We start from the raw sequence: 17,967 nt of genomic DNA on the forward strand, positions 1-17,967 counted from the left end.
TTGTTACCTTGGCGACACCTACTGTACTATTAATGGGGTTCATATAAACAATGGCAGTATAATGACTGTGACTGAATAGTTACAGTGCAACATTGTGGGTTGTATTCTGGACAACAGTGGGGGTCTAATGCATGAAGGAAGAAGCAATATAAGGGAGTGGCTTTACAGACAATGCATGCTAGTAGGATCAACTTATGTGTGTTGGTATTTCCAAGTGATTTGTTGACGGTTAAAAAATATAAGCATGTAGACTATTACTATCCTTATTCTACCAAACAACGGAGCAGATTGCACAGCTGAGTTGATGTTTCCTTTGTCACAGGCTTCCTAGCTTCCTTCAAGTTACCTTCCTATGAGGAAGTGGCTGCGCAACCCAGCACCCCTCCTCCGCCTTACAGCTCTGTCTTCGCCCTACAGGGAGGTGCCATGGCAGGTACTAGCTCTTCTTACCCCCACCATCACCACCACCGTCACCCCTGCCCTCCCTATCTGGGCCCCGGCTCCAGTGGCCTGACTTCCTCTCAGAGCTCTGACAACTACACCAGCTGCTCCTGCGAGTCGTGCTCCCTCACTTCACCCTCCAGCACCTCCTTCTCTGTCCAGGTAACAGACGAGACGTATGACAGCAGCCACATCTCCACACCCAGTGAGACAGGGGGTGAGTGCACCATCGTCCCAAGACTTGGGGCCACCTTCACGTCAACAACCTCCCCACCACTTCCACCGGACGTCATACCTGCGGGTACGCCGGATGTTGTACCTGTACAGAGACGTTCCTCTAGTGGTAGTGAAGGAATCTCGTCTTTGGCTCCACCGCTGTCTCTTCCTTTACACTCCCGTTCTTCACACCCATCTCGCCTCCCACTTTGTCCCCTGATCCTGTTATCTTCCCTTCCTCCTGGTCAAGCCCATCCTCTTGCCCCCTCAGACCAACTTGGAGCCATGGCTGTTCAGAAGGAGAAAGAAGAAGAGTCCCTGCCTCATGTTCCGGTCCCAAAGTCCACACCTTCTCCGCCTAAAGAGGCTCTCTGCTCATCAAATGTGGCCGTTTCCATGCATTGTAACAGCAAAGAGGAGCAAAAACGAGAAAAAGAAGAGGAGGAAGAGGAGGACGAAGTTGATGACGAGGATCATTTCCGACATCGACGACTAACTGGTGACTCAGGCATCGAGGTATGTCGATGCCATGTGAAAAGAGAGGAACACGAGGGAGAGGAACTGCAGAAGGGACAGTTTGATAAAGGGGGAAAAGAGGTGTTGAAGGGGGAGGAAAGGGCAGACGTGCTACATGACAGTGTGGACTGTTCCCTCCGAGTGAAGCCTCTTGTGAACGACGGTGCTGAGCAGCGGGCCCATGTCTCCTCATCCTCCAGTAGCATCCAGAAGACAAGCGAGGCCATCGTCACTGTGGAGTCCTCGTAAACTGTCAGTAAGATTTAGCGGGCGTTGAGACTGAGTACCCTAAAACACAGCTTCCTGATGTGCTTTTACGCAAGGGGCTGCATTGGAGGGGTGAGGGGTTGCAGGGGGAGTCTTGTAGGCATGTACAATACAGCCACGTTGTGACAAGTCAACATTAATAGTTTCATTCATGTCACCAGCCTGCGAGTTTTCCATCGTGTTTTGGTTAGCCATGCTGCTAACGTAGCCTACTCTACTTCAGCTCCAGTTTCTACCACCACTGTGTTGGCATTGATAGATAAAAACACTGTTTAGCATCCCGTACACTAACTAACAGAAACATGGCGTGTCGTTATGGTGCATTAACTGTGGCCCAAATTCGAGAGTGAATAGCAGTGAATACTCATGCTAACAAGGTAAACAAAAGAGTCTTCTTCCGGTGGGCGCCCATGTTGCGGCCGTCCCCCGTTTGTGATTCATCAACACACCGCCTTTGCCGAATGATTGTCACCGTCCGGTGCGGCAAAAGTTGAACCAGATCCAACTTTTTTTTTGCCACATGGAGCTGCATCGTTTGGCCTGAGCCCCCAGTGGTGCTGGTGCCAGCTACAGTGAACACGGTCCCCCATAGAAATGAATGGAGAGGGCGGCGTTGTTTCACACCTTAGCTCAGTCCAAACACGGCCTCAGTCAAATGAGTAGAAAAGAGCGAGAGGTTTAATAACCTTCTTACAAATCAAGACTAGGAGGAGAAAAGATGATGAAACATGGTTAGTTTGGTTTGTGTGTTTGGAGGAGGCATGTGAAATGATGAACATGCTAATGAATTCCCCCGTTTTCTCCCAAATGCTAACCAGATCCATTTTTTTATGAGTGGCTTGGTGTCACCATACCAACATCCCTCTACCATTTACTTTTTATCTTTTCACTGCAAAACAGAGTTCTGCTTTACAGAATAACTTTGTTTCCTGGTGATTCTTTATTATATCATTTTTTGTGGAATTATGGATCGTTTTACCACTTTAAGATTTTAAGATAAACTGCGAAAATCAATCTTTGGTGGAACAGTTGACAACTTATTAGCATATGCAATGTGTGATGGGTCACAACAAAATATTCTTTCAGTTTAACAGTTTATCCAAGAAAAAGGTTGGGAACCACTGTTTATAGTACAGCAGTGACAGTGGTGTATGTGTTGCTTTCCACCTCCCAGGTGGCTTGATCAGCATTTGTAAAGATAATCAAGACTGCTTATCATTAGCGATATGTTTATTATGCAAAATCATGAAAGTATTTGTTAATTTCATTCTATTTTAGAGCTCCTTAATCAGCAGCTCTAAAATAATTGTTATATAACTTCACTGACCTGAACTATAACAGTTGAGGAACTTGGGTTCTCAAATATTGAAATATTAAGAATAATGGTTCTTTTTGCTATAGAGTGAATTTTTGCTTTCGCCAGCCTACTTCCTTCTGTTTGTGACAGGTAAATGTGGCAGAAGGCGACTGATTCGGGGGATGGGGAGGTTATGCATTGTGTCTTAAGTGGTTCCCTTAATGGAAATGGGTGCAAGCTTTGAATAAAATGTGTGGGTGGCAAAGCTTTACAATAAGTATACATTGTTGTTTCAGACTGTTATATGAACATACTATGTAATTATCTGACTGTTTGACTTTGGATTTAAAGTGTTTGAAAATGTTCCTGGTTGGTTGCTGCCATTTTTACAAGGCAATGTAAATCCATGGATGGACTGTTGAGTTTTTACAAGGCAGAAACTTTATGCCTAATCTCATCACTGATACTGAATGTAAAAGGACATGCGTTGCAACAACAAAAAAAATCCACTTAAATGTTATTTATGGAGAATTTTTTATAGCATGATAGTTGACTACAAACCTCTGGAAAAGTGTCCAAAACTGCAGCAGGGCAATGCAGTCTGCCAGGTGTAGGATTTGAGAAGACACTTTGAATTAAAGTGCCCATTGTAATGTCTGTCTGAGTTAAGTAATGCTTAGTAAATATCACAAATGTATGAATTGAGGGTTTAAAGTCACACTTAGAGTGATGCTCTATTGATTACTGCTGTGGCTAAACTCATTGGTTTAAATCTATCCTGGTTGATACTGTTTTTTTGTGGATGTAAAATCATTTATCAATTGATGTCCAGTTGTACAGTGTCTGTCACTGCAGAATAGTCTCTGCCTCAGTAGGTGGAGTGTGATATCCATGACTGAAGCTCTGTACTTTGTAGGATTAAACCTCAGTATGTAGTGGGAATAGCACACATGTAAATTCTCAGTACAAAATGTACTCAAAAATAGAGCAGGATTTAGAGAGAGAGAGAATTTCTCAAGTCTAATTTTGTACGTTAGCGTTATGAGACAAATGGCCACTTTGTTGTGTCCTTGGCTTCACTGTTTAAGGCAAACCTTTCAACAGTTTTCTTCGATTGAGCTCTACAATATCTTTATTTGTCAAAGAAAACTCATGTGTGTCTATTATGTGCAAATACGTGTGTGCTACAGTTTGGTTTTATTATGAAGGCCATCTTGTCATCCTCTGACTGTCTCTGCTCAAAGCTTTTTGTGCAGTGACTCACAGGTGTGTCTCAGAGGTGACTGTTAATTCTCTTGACATATCAACATAAAAGCCTTTTGGCTTGGAGTTTTATTTTAAGGAATGGGTAGTCACCATTTTCATTTTCATTAGTTTTAGCTGATCTGTGTTCTTTATCTAAGTATATGGTGCCTGATGAAAATAGACCTTCTGTTAGGCATTGTGTAGTTTAATGCTGCTATGTGAGTGTGTGTGTTTTCTGTAACTTGTGTATAGTTGTACATCAAATAGGCAACCTTTTTCTAGCAGTGCTTAGCAGCCTCTTTATAGAATATACCCAATAGGTGTATGTGTAAAATTTGCAAAAATAGTATTTAGCAATAGTATTGACAAAGACATTTACCTCTTCTTTAGTGATCTGTGAGCTGTGCTGGGCAGAGACCCTTGATTGTACATAACACAGTATTTTTAATGGCTGTGGCTTAAGGTTTCTCCCAAGTGCAAACTCAGATGATCTGATTTTACCTTAGCTCCAGGTTGAGCCTCTTGTCTGTTACCATTGTATGACAATCTTTAAAAAACCTGGAAGCTTGTTGTTCTGAACATAGTTCCAGATTCCTCAGTCTCTTCTGTCCACTTGGATAAAAACAAATAAATATCCTCGCACTACATTGTTTAAAAGATTTATAATCACTTTCCCAAGTTTCAGCTCTATTTCCAATTCCACACAAAGATGATAGCTGGAAGTAATATACATCCACGTTCCATTTGTATGATGTTATGTTATATTTTTATACCAGTGTTTTTATATATTTTTATACCAACTAATGAAGTTTGGCCCTGAGTCTTATGTTACATCTCGTGTATCTAGGGTTGCACATGCAATAACTGTGTTTTGTTTTCTGATGAATTAAGAATATCAGTGCATGAAATGACTCCACAAAAACCTAAAAATATTGTTGTGTACAAATGACCACAAATTGTGCCAAAAAACCCCACACAGAGCAGAATCAAGTACTCTGGTAGTTTGCAGTACATATGTGTTCTGACAATACTGTAACATATTTATGTAGACATGAAGCTCAGAAACCTTTGTTTTTCTTGAGCTGTATTGAACAGTAAGACCCGATGGAAGAGGATTAGGGCCACTGTACAAATTTTATTTTAGTTCTGACAAATTTTCTCTAAATTCTGACCGTAAACTCTTAAAATCTCTCTTAAATTCTGAGAGAAAAAAAATTCAGAAGTCAAATTTTGTACAATGGCCCTAATCCTGTTCTGCATAAGCCACTGGATATAATTAAGAATAAAAAATGTTAAAGTTGCAACTTCAGAAAATAGTCATAATTAATTTTTATCTTGCAGGGCACTAAATATATTTTTATCCAGATGGAGAGAATTGTTTTTGAGGATTCTGAAAGTGGTGTTAAACAACCTCCTGGGTTTTTCAGAGATCATCTGGTATTTATCTTACAGAAAAAAAAGCTTAGCTCTCTGACTTTGATATAATGGGAATGCATGCGAGACACAAATGGGGCTAATTTGATCCCAACTCTGATTTCACACTAAAGCCAGACTGATCTGATTTCAGTCTTTATAGAACTAGTTTTATTCCTTTTGCCTTGTCAGCAGCTAGTATGTACAGACAAAATGCCCAAACTCTACCTTGATCGCCACTGTAGGCCAAGGCCTGATATAAGACTGTTACCTTGCTGGGTTTTGACTGCAATGGACTGTTTACTTCTCCTTATGAAGATAGCATTTACTCTATATTTGTACTGACTTAATTTTGTAATGACCAGAATTGATGAATAAAAAAAAAGCCCACGTTGATAAGGCTGAACTAGTTTGCCAGGAAAAAAACAAACCCTGTTGATTCAGGATAACTCAAGACTGTTTGTGTCCCGGGAAACAACGCGTTCTCCTTTGACTCCTGCAGCTACGACGAGAGTTATAGCAGCGGGATTTATAGCAGTGTCTATGTGTATCTGTGTGTGGAACAGTTCAAATGACTATTATTAAAATTGTGGTGTTCATTGAGGGTATCTTTGTGCAATTCTACCTGCAGCTCTTCACTGTGTTGTATGCATGTGTGAGAGAGTTATTGTCAGCCGTGTTGTTGTGGTGTTAAATCACTGTTGCTTATTATGAGGCCAAAGTTGAGTGTTGTTGGTATTTGTTAACATGATATTTGTTGGTATCAATATCCAAACATTTTTATGTCATCAGGATTAACAAGCTGATTTTGTGTCTTGGTGTATAGCATAGAGATTTCTGATGCATACTCTAATGTGAAATCCAAACCATAAGATGCTCTCACAATTTTAAATACATGTTTGGTTCCACATGTCTTGGTGCTTTTCCAGAATGTGGGGTTTTATTTTTTTCCATTTGAAGTTTTTTCATTGGTGCTCATTGCAATTCAACCACGTTGGACACTTTATTCAACAAAAACTGTGGATTTTGTGTCGAAATAAATGCGGAAAAGTGCTACCACATACATCTACTGTTGTCGTTGCCAGGGGAAGCAGCAATTCTGCTTGTAAAAACAGCACAAGTCCAACTTTTATTTAGGCAGGGAAGGAGCTAAAATCACCCACTCATGAGAAGCTGTCACTGTGACTCAGGACGAATCATCAGTCAGTCTAAAAGCTTCATCAGGAGGATGAAGAAATAGCTATATCAGAAGAATAGTTTTAGATCTGGGATTCTGTCTAGTTCACTTTATTGACGACCGTAACACACAGTATGACAACACTAAGTCTTTTTAGTCATACATACTTGTAATGTATCAAATGCCATTTGCCTCGATGAGACCTATTTGCACTTGTTCTTCTCACTTACAAAAAGGATTTAATCATTTGTTGCCCCAATAGAAATATTATTACTACACTACCAGTCAAATGTTTGCACAGTTTTCCAATCTACTCAGTTGGAAAACATGTCCAAACTTTTGACTAGTGGTTTAAGTCTGGATTTCCAATCAGGAAAAGAGGGAAATTGTTCTGGGTCCACCACAAAAGCTCCAGACTGGACTGAATTAGCCTGAACTACTTAAAGTGTTAATTTTATTGAAAAGGTGCTTGGGAATAAGCTTGACTAAAGCACAAAATCAACTAACATCCAGCTTATCTAATCTTGAGGGCTGTCCTGCAGAAGGTTCCTGTGTCAAATTCTAATTTAAAGACCTTCATTATTTCAGTCTTGTGCTTACAATTTGCATTAAAGAAATCAGGTGCATTTTGCTAGCGCTGAACTATATTTAGGTGCACTGCCTCATAACACAGCAATGTCACAGTGGTCTGTATTTCCAAAAAACTGTGACATTTCAGAGGTGAAGAACAGCAGAGGAACCACATCATGTGTTGGTCTCTTGTCTGATTTGTATACAGCCTACAATCTGTAAGGTTACAAGTTGCATATTCTTAAATTAGACATGTTTATATATTAGCACAATGAAAACCTGGGGCCAGATAGAAATGAAAACTGCACAAATTGGGTAGAGTAGAAGGAATAAGAGGGTGCATTAGTTCATTTTTGCCCCATGGATTCCTGTAAGTGAATCCAGCCATGATTATTACAAGCCTGACATGTTATTATGGGCAACCATCATGTTGAAGATACTGTGATGCAGATGAGAAGCAGAACCAGTAGCTAGAAGGGACAATAGTATCCAGAAAATAGTGCTGTAATATCAACTTTAAAGGCATTATAATTGTCCAGCAGTGACTGCTTTTTGCAATCCCCATTAAAATAAAAATGCTGCAGTGCTGGAAAATATTGTAATTAAATGTTATGTTTAAAGTTATAAACTGACACATATAAAACTGCAGTTGATGCACTTGGTTGTCAAAGGCAGGAAGTAACAAAGTACAAATACTTCATTACTGCACTTGAGCATATTTTTCAGATACCTGCACTCTACTCCCTACATTTTAACACAAATATCTGTAACTTTCTACTTCTTACATTTTAAAATCAGGCTTGTAACTTTTAGTTTTAATGTATTTGTGTCAGGGAAGGTAGTTGTGTTGGACCCGTATGATTGACAGCAAAAAAGCTGAAAGTGTTTATTGAAGAGATGAAAACGGAATGAATATTTAGTGAACTGAGGAATGAACGACGGTAGGAAGCAGGTCTTGACACTAGATGGCGCCCCGAGGCCACTGCACCTTCCCCTTCCCTGTGAAGAGCAGAAAACCTGGTGAGCTTAGTCCTACAGTATTTGATTCTGGATTAGTGCAGAAAGGTGATTTGTACTCACATATGTGTGGTCTCTTCTTTTTACAGGAGGAGAACCTGTGGCTGCCGAGAACTGACAGCCTGGATGAAAGCCGAAGCAGACCAGAGAGGTGGTGACGTGGGCGGTGGGGGACTATGCAGTGGGGCTCCAGGGGACTCCGGGGGGAAGAGTATCTCATACAGTGCTTCCTCTAAAGGCAGCAAGCAGGTGGGAGTAATGCTGTAAGGGATACACACACAACAGCCTCGGACAGACAGAGTAGGTGTACTTCTAATTGAGTAATGACTATGTTGTATCTGTTGTAAACCTGATATATCTTCACTATTAAAATATTTATGAACCCAAGCAAAAAATTATATGTCAGAATATTAAAATATAATCAAAATATGCTGGCAGTTAAGAAGTGGGGCACACGCAATGCAATGAAAAATTGTGTCCAAACTTCTGACGGGTAGTGTACTTCATGACAAAATCATTAAAATATTGTAAAAACAAGTGTGTGTGTGTGTGTGTGTCTGTGTATATATATATATATAGATATAGATATAGATATATATAGATATATAGAGAGAGAGATTTCAGACACCTTGTACTAGTGTCTATTTTCTAGTTTTTGTAATGAAAGTAATGTAATGAAGTTTTACTATGAGGGACATTTCACAGTGATGTAAATTCTACTCTGCCAACGTTTCTTCCCACTCTGTGATTGGTCAGAGTGGGCTAGCCCCACCCCTTTGACTGACCACTCCTCATCCGCGTTTTCTCCACGTGACTACGCTCGTATCGCTTTGCGAAGTTATAAACAGACTTTGTTTATCTTGCAGGCTGTTTTGTCGAAATGCACCGTGACTAGTTAACCTGTGCTTTCTTCTTCCCCCACTCTTTAGTTGTCTTGCTCTTCCTAGCCGTGAACGCTGAGAAGAGTGCTAAACTCTTGCATTTTCTCCTTAACTCAACATTTCTGAACTATTTGCAGTTAATTTTCATAATTTTTGTTCTCCCAGCTGAGACCCTGCAGCAAAAAAGAGTCAGGAGGACTTCAGCTTCCCCCCTGCGTTAGGTGTCATTTGTCAGAAGACTGGTACAGCACAAACATTCTGCAGACGTCTGGCTTGCAGTTTTTTGGGGGGGATTTGTTGCAGCTCGGTAGGAGGAGCACTTCGCGAGGATTTTTAAATCGAACACTTGGAGAGCGCCATGGCGACCGAAGTGGATACGCGGTCCACCGCTCCGCAAGCCGACGGTGAGTGAAAGAATTCAGCCGTGCTTGGTGTAGTCTATTTCGGTGCATAGTCTCTGAGAGCTAGCGCTGGGCCTGCTGGCGCACTCTCTCTGGGCCATTGTCTCTGCATGCTCCACCATGTGCTCTGTTAAAAGCACGCACACGTACACACCGAGCGCTGGTGCGACAACCACCGCGCACTGACAGCTGTGCACGTTCGATGCTGCAACTAGAACCGAACTCCGTTGGATTTTTTTTTAAGTTTGATATGGTGTTTGTAGTTGAACTGCTTTTACATTTAACCCTTTCACGTTTCTGATTGGACGAGGCCACAGCGCTTACTTCCGCTTGACAAGTCGTCGTGCGCGCAGACGGAATCAGCTGCTGAGCGCCTGTTTATACACAAAGACATTTTTCTGTAGCTAGAAACTGCTCGAAAGAAAGCTGCTGTGGGTCCTGATTTGTTCAGTTCGTATTTTTACCCCCTTGAATGTGCATATGGATATGTATGTCAACACGTTTTCTATCACGTTGGTTATCTTAACCGTTATTTAAACCACTGCAGCGAGTATTTATCGCCCCTTTACTGTTCTGTGTTATTGGATTTTTATAAGCTAAGCAGAATAAATCGGCCCTTTGCATCATCAAGAAAATCAAAAACAGGATGTCATTTCGATTCACCCGACAAGCACCGATGCTTACGTCATCCTGTCGATGTCGCTCACTAATCAGTCAACACGTATAGTGTGCAAATAATGGTTTCAGTCACTGTACAGCGTTTTTTTTAAATAAATATTTGAAGTCTTTGCAGGCTGACTTCCTGTGTTTGGCGGTGACGTCGACACGTATAGCCTACTGAGCCAATAGGAGAGCCTTACATAATCTGTGCCTTGCTGTGTATTTAGTTATATAAGAGATGTATAGTTAGCACTGGGACCAGCAGGTGCATTAAACTGGGGTTGCACGGAATTGTGTTTGATTCACATGATATTACATGGTGATAAATGTGAGTGCATGTGGGACACCACATGGTATGTGTGTGTGTGTGTGTGTGTGTGTGTGATAGCTGTGCTTCAGCGTACGGATGCTTTTCTGACACAAATTCCCTGGCCCTTTTCCTCAAAAAGGTCAGCCACGCTTGATGAAGCAGCCTCGCCTGATGAGGTGGTCAGAGACTATTGTCTGAGCTGGAATAAAAGGGGGGGCTACACAAGTTGTGGGCCAGTTCTGGACACCAAACTCACACTTAAATGATATGGTACAGTTTGTCAGTGTGTCAAAGGAAAGTCTAACTTGACATCCAGTCTGACCAAAAGCCAAAAGGTATTTGGTGTTAAAGAAATATTTACAAAAACCAAGCAGCTCACTGCATTTGGAAATTTAATAATCACCACATCCTGTTATTGTGAACGCTCTTGATCTTAGGAATAGTAGTTTGATAAGTTAAGCTAGGGCCCACTCACTGGCTTGTTTGGAGAGTTCTACGTCACATCTCATGGCCTTCATCAGTACATGGGAACTGGTTACTTGTTTCTTAGTTTTGTTTTACTTTATTAACTTTGACATTGATTAAATCAACTAAATGCATAACACACGATTCAACCATTCAGCAGCTGGTGCAAGTAGTGGCCATGAGACTGATGCTATTTTTGCTATTGGTGAATAAATCTTAAAAAAACTTTTCTTTTTTTTAACTTGGACTGGATTTTCTGGTATTTTGACATAAAAAGCTAAAATGGGAGGTGACTTATTATATGTTAATGGCCTTCTGACTTCTGATTTTAGAAGCAACACAGTCTGTGCTGTGAGAAGTGTCCTATATGCATATTTAAAGCACGTGTAGAGCCCCACCTCTGAGAGCATTTGCGCACCTCCTTGGATAAATACACACAGTAAAAACATCATGGGATAAACCCACTGCCAAAAAATGTTGAGCCAGATCTCTTCAGTTTAACAATCCACCCATGCAAAGCTTTACAGTGACTCTGTGTAGCTGACTTGCTGGTTAATAAAAACAAATGTTATCAGATTCTTCATTTATCTGAGTTGCTCTAATCTTTTTCATGCACTTTAGTCTGTGTTGTTGCTCTGCAGCAGTTACAGAGGGTAACCCAGGAAGCCTAGTCAGCAAAAGTTTCCAGTACAAGAAGTTATTCATTTTTCTCTCACCATATTAACAAAACAAGAGATTTTTATTCACACATTGCAACCCAGGCCCCTTATTGTGTGCATATATAATCATATATCACCATATGCACCAAGTGTAGGCTGTGTTTGAGTCTCCTTTCATTAAATGAAGTGACAGTTAAAACCCGTAGATTGTCCACACCCTTTTCTTCTTTAGTAGATAATCGCTACAGGACCATGTGCAGTAGTGCCGTTATGTCATTGTGCAGATATTTATGTGACATTGCCACATTTCTGTTTGCTTGTCTGTGCTTTGGTTGGGTTGTCTTTTAGTGGATATTTTAGAGGGCACATTATTAAGTTTCACAAAGTAATGTACGGCCATTGAACTCGAAGAGGAGCAAAGTGAAGAAGAACGGGTGTACAATGATAGCAACAAAGTATTAGACTTCTCTAAATGCGTTGTTTGTCCTTGTGTGCAACCATCTTGAGCTTGTCTCTTTGCAAGCTCGGAGTTGTTGGTCTGTACTTGTTAAGCTCATCCACCTCCACCTTTTGGCTACAGTATAAACAACTGACACGGGCTTGTCATCAGAAGCTAAACAGTGTACAAGTTGTTGGCAGTCTTGGATTTGTTGTATAAGGTGCAGAGAGATTTATAAAACTTTCCTCATTTGCTCAAAGTTGAATCCAAATCAAAGCAGTTTGTGAGTTTTCCGAGCCTTTTGAAAATGGCCTTACATAGTGTTTTTCTATCCACTGAAGCTCACTCAAAGAGCTTTACACTGTTTCCCCATTCGTGCACACAACCACTTGCACATTGGTGATATGACCGTGAGCAACAAAAGCTTCATTGTCTTACTCAAGGACGCTTCGACATGTAGACTAGAGAGGCCAGGAATCGAACCGCCAATCCTGTGGTTAGCAGATGACCCGCGCTACCTCCTAAGCTATACCTGCTCCCAAGCAAAGCAATGACCAAACCAATTCAAAAGGGATAAAACCTGAAGCCTTAGTTTAGCAACTACTATAATATAGTGACAAATAAAACAAGGCAGTCTTACCTGCATAACCACCAGTTACTGTCTTTAAAGAGCTCATTCAGACATGGTTTAAAATATTTAAAAACAATTACTATCACTAATAATATGTGCCTGTTATGTTGTGTTTTCACCAAAATATTCAGTTATCTTGTTTCAAATTATTAAAATGACACCTGCTCATTCTCCCCCATTCAAAAAGTCTGAATTTATTAGCATAAGCATAAACTTTATTGCCAAGTATTATAAAAAAATACAAGGAACTGGACTACAGCCCAATGGCCCCCGGTGTGCACAGCAATATAAAAACAATAAAAAAAAAAAAAAAACCCACAAGGGGAAAAAAAGTATTGCACCTATTGTTCATTTTAGAAGTTCACCTGCTGGAGGCAGAATGGCTGTATGTCGCAAATGTTGCTTGTACATGTGTTCAGCACAAAGAAACTGACCCAACCCTTCAGCACATGAATGTGCAAAATAGCTGCCTGGTGTCTGTTGTTGTAGTTGATTAGGTACACCCATTGACTTACCTAGCAAAAACTACAGCAGTCTAATACAGCAGGGCTGCAGTAAGGCTTCCTTCATGAAGGTGAACATCATCACCCTTGTGAACAGAGGAGTTCTTGCAGGAGTGTTGTACTGATTTTATCTAGGTGTACTTAACTACCATCTGAGTGTACATCGTTCTGCACAGTGAAACATCTGAGTGAATTAACAAGAAGGAAAACCACATTTTTGACTTCTGCCTTTGACAGAGGAAAACAAAATCCCCACTGAGTTGCATTTAAGGTTGTGAAAATGGTCTGTTCCCTGGAAGGGAAACCGTTCCACTGACTGCCTTCTCATTCACAAACACTGCTACTGTATTGATACCGAAACGCCTCAGCACAGCTGCCTAGGCCCGCTGGCTGCGGCAGCCGCCCACACGCCATGTAGAGCGGAGGTTCTCTGCTGGCTTACGTGTGGTTGTGTGTTTCAAACTGGACAACTGTGGGGGTAGTTTTGAAGCCCGTCATGACAGTGTTGAGTGGTTTGGTATTTGGTTTTACTTGTGTACTCTAGTAGGTGTGCAAGATTAAACAGTGAGGTTGCTGTAGCGCTATTGGGCTGTGGCACATTTTGCAACAACAACTAACAGAGGTGCACGGTCTGCAGTGTTGAAAAAGTTAGCTTGGCTGCATTCTGTTACGCTTGTTTTGCAACTCTCCTCTTGGCAAACAGCTCTGACTTTTTCCTGCCCTCTCATTTTTCTGTTTTTTTTTTTGTTTTTTTTTTTCCAATTGGCCGATCGTGAGTTTGGCGCTCTGCCATTGGTTAGTTCCTAATTTACAATCCTGGCAGGCCCTGTGACCTACATGGGGGGAAGGAGGAGGAGTAGGAGGAGGAGATGACACATGGTTGGCTGTTTACAGATATAGAAGGCCAAGGGTGTGGTGCTGCTCTTAGTAAAATAATGCAAGGAGGTGTCCTGCTTTTATTCAAAGGTGCTACATTTAATTTGGTTTTTACATTCTTGAGTGAAATGAACTGAACAATAATATGATGATTACACTCAACCATTTGGTGCTATTGCAACACAAGAACTGCTTCTGCTTTATAGGTTGTCAGTGTTTTCTGTGGCTTGGATGTGGTGCCCTCTCCTCCCTCTGTTTTCTGTGTGTCCTATAATCTATAGGGCATAAATCCTCAAGCTGCCATTTGGGCCTGGGCGGACAGTGAGGGATCTGAGTATTCATTACACCCTCAGACATTCCTCCTCCTCCTCATGTTCTTCCCCCTCTCCTGCAGCCTCATCATGTGATCAGTCGTGGACCCAGCCATGCCATATGTAGTCAGGTCGCGAGAAGACAGAGGAATAAAAAAAACCTGGTGTCAGCATTTTCTCCAGCAAGTGTTCCCCCTTGCTCCCTCCTTCCTCCCATGCCCACATGGAGGAGATCCCACTTGCTGCTGTTGTCTCTTTCCCCACACCTATAAGAAGCAATGTGAGATTACAGTCCTAAAAAACCACATGTTTGTTAAGTTAGTTGACACCTTGAATGACTTAACATCTGCTTGTGAAGACTGGGATTTAAAGTGTGCGACCTTTGGGTGGATGTATAAAACACGACCGTGATGTAGAGGTGGCTGTAGCACATACAGTCAGAAACCTTTTTGTTGTTGTTGTTCTGAGTTGCTGTTCTTGCTTAAGTGTAGAGGTGTTCCTTCAGTTTTCTTAATACACACCAAATGATCAGTAGTCTTCAGTAAGTTTATCATCATCCATATCTCTTGCCTACAGCCTTGAGTTGTTTGTTCCATACTAAATCCTTGAGCCTTGTTTCTTGTATGTGTGCAGCCATATGCTGACCGTTACCATGGGTGAACCCTAGTTCCTTTAGGTGATGGATCCTTGGTCCTCACTTGACCCGGAACTTGTTCTGGTCTGCCATCTTTGAAGAATGTCCCAGTGCTCTTATTCCTGTTCTGAGGGGGCGAGGATCAAGTGGGGACGAAGCTGCCTGGAGGGGGCCATGAGTGAGGATGCATTGAGAGCAGTAGTCATTTATGAGCTATCACATCCCTTTATCAGAAACTAGTAGGTGATTGGATGTTTAAGGTGAAGGATCAAAAGAAAGGTCTCTTGTCTGAATACGCACATTTTCTCAGTTCCAATTTACTCCCATGTTCTTTTTGCACATCTTACTTGGGGCGGCACAGTGGAGCAGTGGTTAGCACTGTGGTCTCACAGCACCCTAGGTGTGTGTGTGTGGTTGTCAGCCTTGTGATGGACTGGTGACCTGTCCAGGGTGTACCCCGCCTCTCAGGTTTACAGCGGACACTTTTACAGACCGAGACGACGTCTTCTACAGCTGAAACATGGATACGTTTAAGGGAATTGGAATTTACCCCATTTTCTTATATCCCATAAGAGCAGATAATTGGTTTTAAACACACAATATTCATCAGATTTTGTTTTAGGTTTTAGATTTACTTCTGAGATCAATTCTCAAGCACAACAAAGATAAATCCTTCTCTGATGCATCTGAATTAGCCTAGGAATGTTACTATTACATTAGTACTGTTGGACATATAACGGGCTTTGCTCTTCTAGGGCGGCTTTCCAGAACATCTGGAACCTGACTGCGGTGATTTGCCAAACCGTTGCCTTAAATATTACTGTTTGTTGAAGCATTATCACCAACTTTAATTTGAATTTAGCAACCTGGTCCAAAACAAGAACAAATTGAGAGCAATAGAATGTCCACATATTTTGGGCCATTTAGTGTATCAATAAAATGTCCAGTTTAATGTCTCAAGTCACTTGTGCTTAATAAAGATAGTTTACAGCTTTTATTACCGTCTCATTGTGGCACAACACAAACCAAGTTGTTACCAGCAAATTAACAGTTTGACCTCTTGGATCTCAGGGACGCTCTTGTTAGATGACAACCTGGCTGAGGCTAACCATCCCTACAGTGACGACGACGATGTGCTGAACGAGGCAGAGGTGAACGGGAACTGGACGCCCCAGGAAAAAGCGCTCCATGAGGCGCGGCTCAAAGCCAAAGCCAAGCGCCGCCTGCGCAAGTCCTCATCCCGCAACTCAGCCAGTGAGTCCCTTTCTGAGTCGGGAGAGGTGGCAGGAAGTGACCCACACAGCCCAAAGGGCAAAGTCAACACCAATGACCGCAAATCCAGAACGGGCAAGGGCAGGGGCCTTCCAAAAAAAGGTACAGTTTGCAGACACAGGTTTAAAGGCAGAGTAACACATTTTATACGGCACGAAAGAAACTTTAGTTTTGTAATTCAGAGGAGCGTTGAAGACGTAGGCTTCCTTTAGGTTACAGCTTCAACTGCCAGAGTGGGAAGGAAAACGGCTCGGATCATGAAACGCTGAGAAACTCTTGGTATCTGTTTTGTACATATGCACCGTATGTTGATAATGGCAACAGTTTGGTTGAAAACGTGTGTTTAATGACCCGTTTTAAATCAGTCCACAAGTTTTATTAATAAGCTAACCTTTTGGTCTGCAGGCGGGGCAGGGGGGAAAGGAGTCTGGGGGGCTGCTGGGATGGTTTATGAAGATGAAGAGCCTGATGCACGGGACCCCAACTATGATGAATCTTCCCAGGTGAGTGAGCATGGCGACCTGCGTCTCTTTTTCTGATGCTTGTGGTTCAGGGTGGAAATTATTTATTTGCTGATTTAACCCCACCCCACCCCACTACTCCTTTTAATCTTTTAAATTTTTTCTTCCCCTATTTATTCATCTACTACATCTTCATATGCACAAACCAAATGTAAAACCTGTTGTCTCTTTTATAAATGTCTGTCGTCTTCATTGTTGTCTTCTGTCCTGCAGTGTGCTGTTTTGTGTTGTGTAAAATTCCAAGATAACACAGTCATAAAAATTATGTTTAACTATCACACGAGACAAAGAAAAGCCGTGTCCTCACATTTGAGAATGGATGTTGTTTTTCTCCCTTAAAAATTACTTGCATTTATTATCAGAAAAGTTTGAGACGAGTTTGTCAATCACCAGACCTCATCATTTATTGTTTCTACATTAAAGAGAGTTTCTTTTTTGATGCAGTGAAAATCTTTGAGTCAGAATATCACCATTACTTGAGCATCAGCAGTCTGTTCTCACACACAAACCCCTGTTGCTTCTTTTTCCAGCGATGAATACGCATCGTCAGAACAGGTTAGTTTATCACTGTTGTTGCTGGTCAGGCCCGTTGAGCGGAGCAGCGTTTTGCCCACTGATCAAAGCTCGGCGTCCTATTGGATCTCGCCTTTTGTGTCTCTTGTCAAACAAATGTGCTGATATCGAAGGGCTGCTGCTGGGATGCACTGAATATAAAAGATGCTTTGCTCTGTGAACAAGATATGCAAACCATTAACCCATGTTTTTAACATGTCGTTTCGACTTGGTCAGTTCCCCAATAATATGAAAATAGCAAAGGTTATTCCATTGTATAAATCTGGGGATAAGCACAACTTCACAAATTATAGACTGGTTTTTCTGTTGTCAGAGTTTTCAAAAATCTTGGAAAAACTCTTTAATAACAGATTAGACACATATGATTGACATAAAATCCTCTTGGATTGCCAATATGGTTTTAGGTTGAACCGATCGACATCTCTGGCCATTACAGACCTAATGGAAGACATAACAAGTGCTATGGATGAGAGGAAATACACGATGGGAATATTTATTGACCTAAAAAAAGCATTTGACACAATCAATCATGAGTTATTAATGGATAAGTTAGAAAAATATGGGATCAGAAGATTGGTTTTGAATTGGATTAGAAGTTAGTGCCTCAGGGTTCTGTGTTGGGACCTAAATTATTTATACTATATATTAATGATATATGCAAGGTTTCTGATT

The 17,967-nt window shown here is 41.4% G+C and overlaps 1 protein-coding gene across 2 annotated transcripts in view; it reads left to right on the plus strand.

Annotated features, from left to right (window-relative positions):
* Positions 1-17,967, plus strand: part of pdcd4a (programmed cell death 4a) — a 33,755-nt gene that overhangs the window by 6,193 nt on the left and 9,595 nt on the right. Inside the window, exons 1-3 of one of the 2 annotated variants that reach the window (XM_020602008.1) lie at positions 8,983-9,444; positions 16,001-16,303; positions 16,607-16,704. In XM_020602008.1, the coding sequence (XP_020457664.1) occupies positions 9,399-9,444; positions 16,001-16,303; positions 16,607-16,704 (447 nt within the window). In that variant the 5' untranslated portion in view covers positions 8,983-9,398. Of the gene's footprint in view, positions 1-322; positions 1,426-8,982; positions 9,445-16,000; positions 16,304-16,606; positions 16,705-17,967 lie in introns of those variants that run through there. The other variant, XM_020602007.1, reaches the window with a different exon arrangement.

Source organism: Monopterus albus, unplaced genomic scaffold, assembly GCF_001952655.1.
Source record: "Monopterus albus unplaced genomic scaffold, M_albus_1.0 scaffold54.1, whole genome shotgun sequence".
Lineage (NCBI taxonomy): Eukaryota > Metazoa > Chordata > Actinopteri > Synbranchiformes > Synbranchidae > Monopterus > Monopterus albus.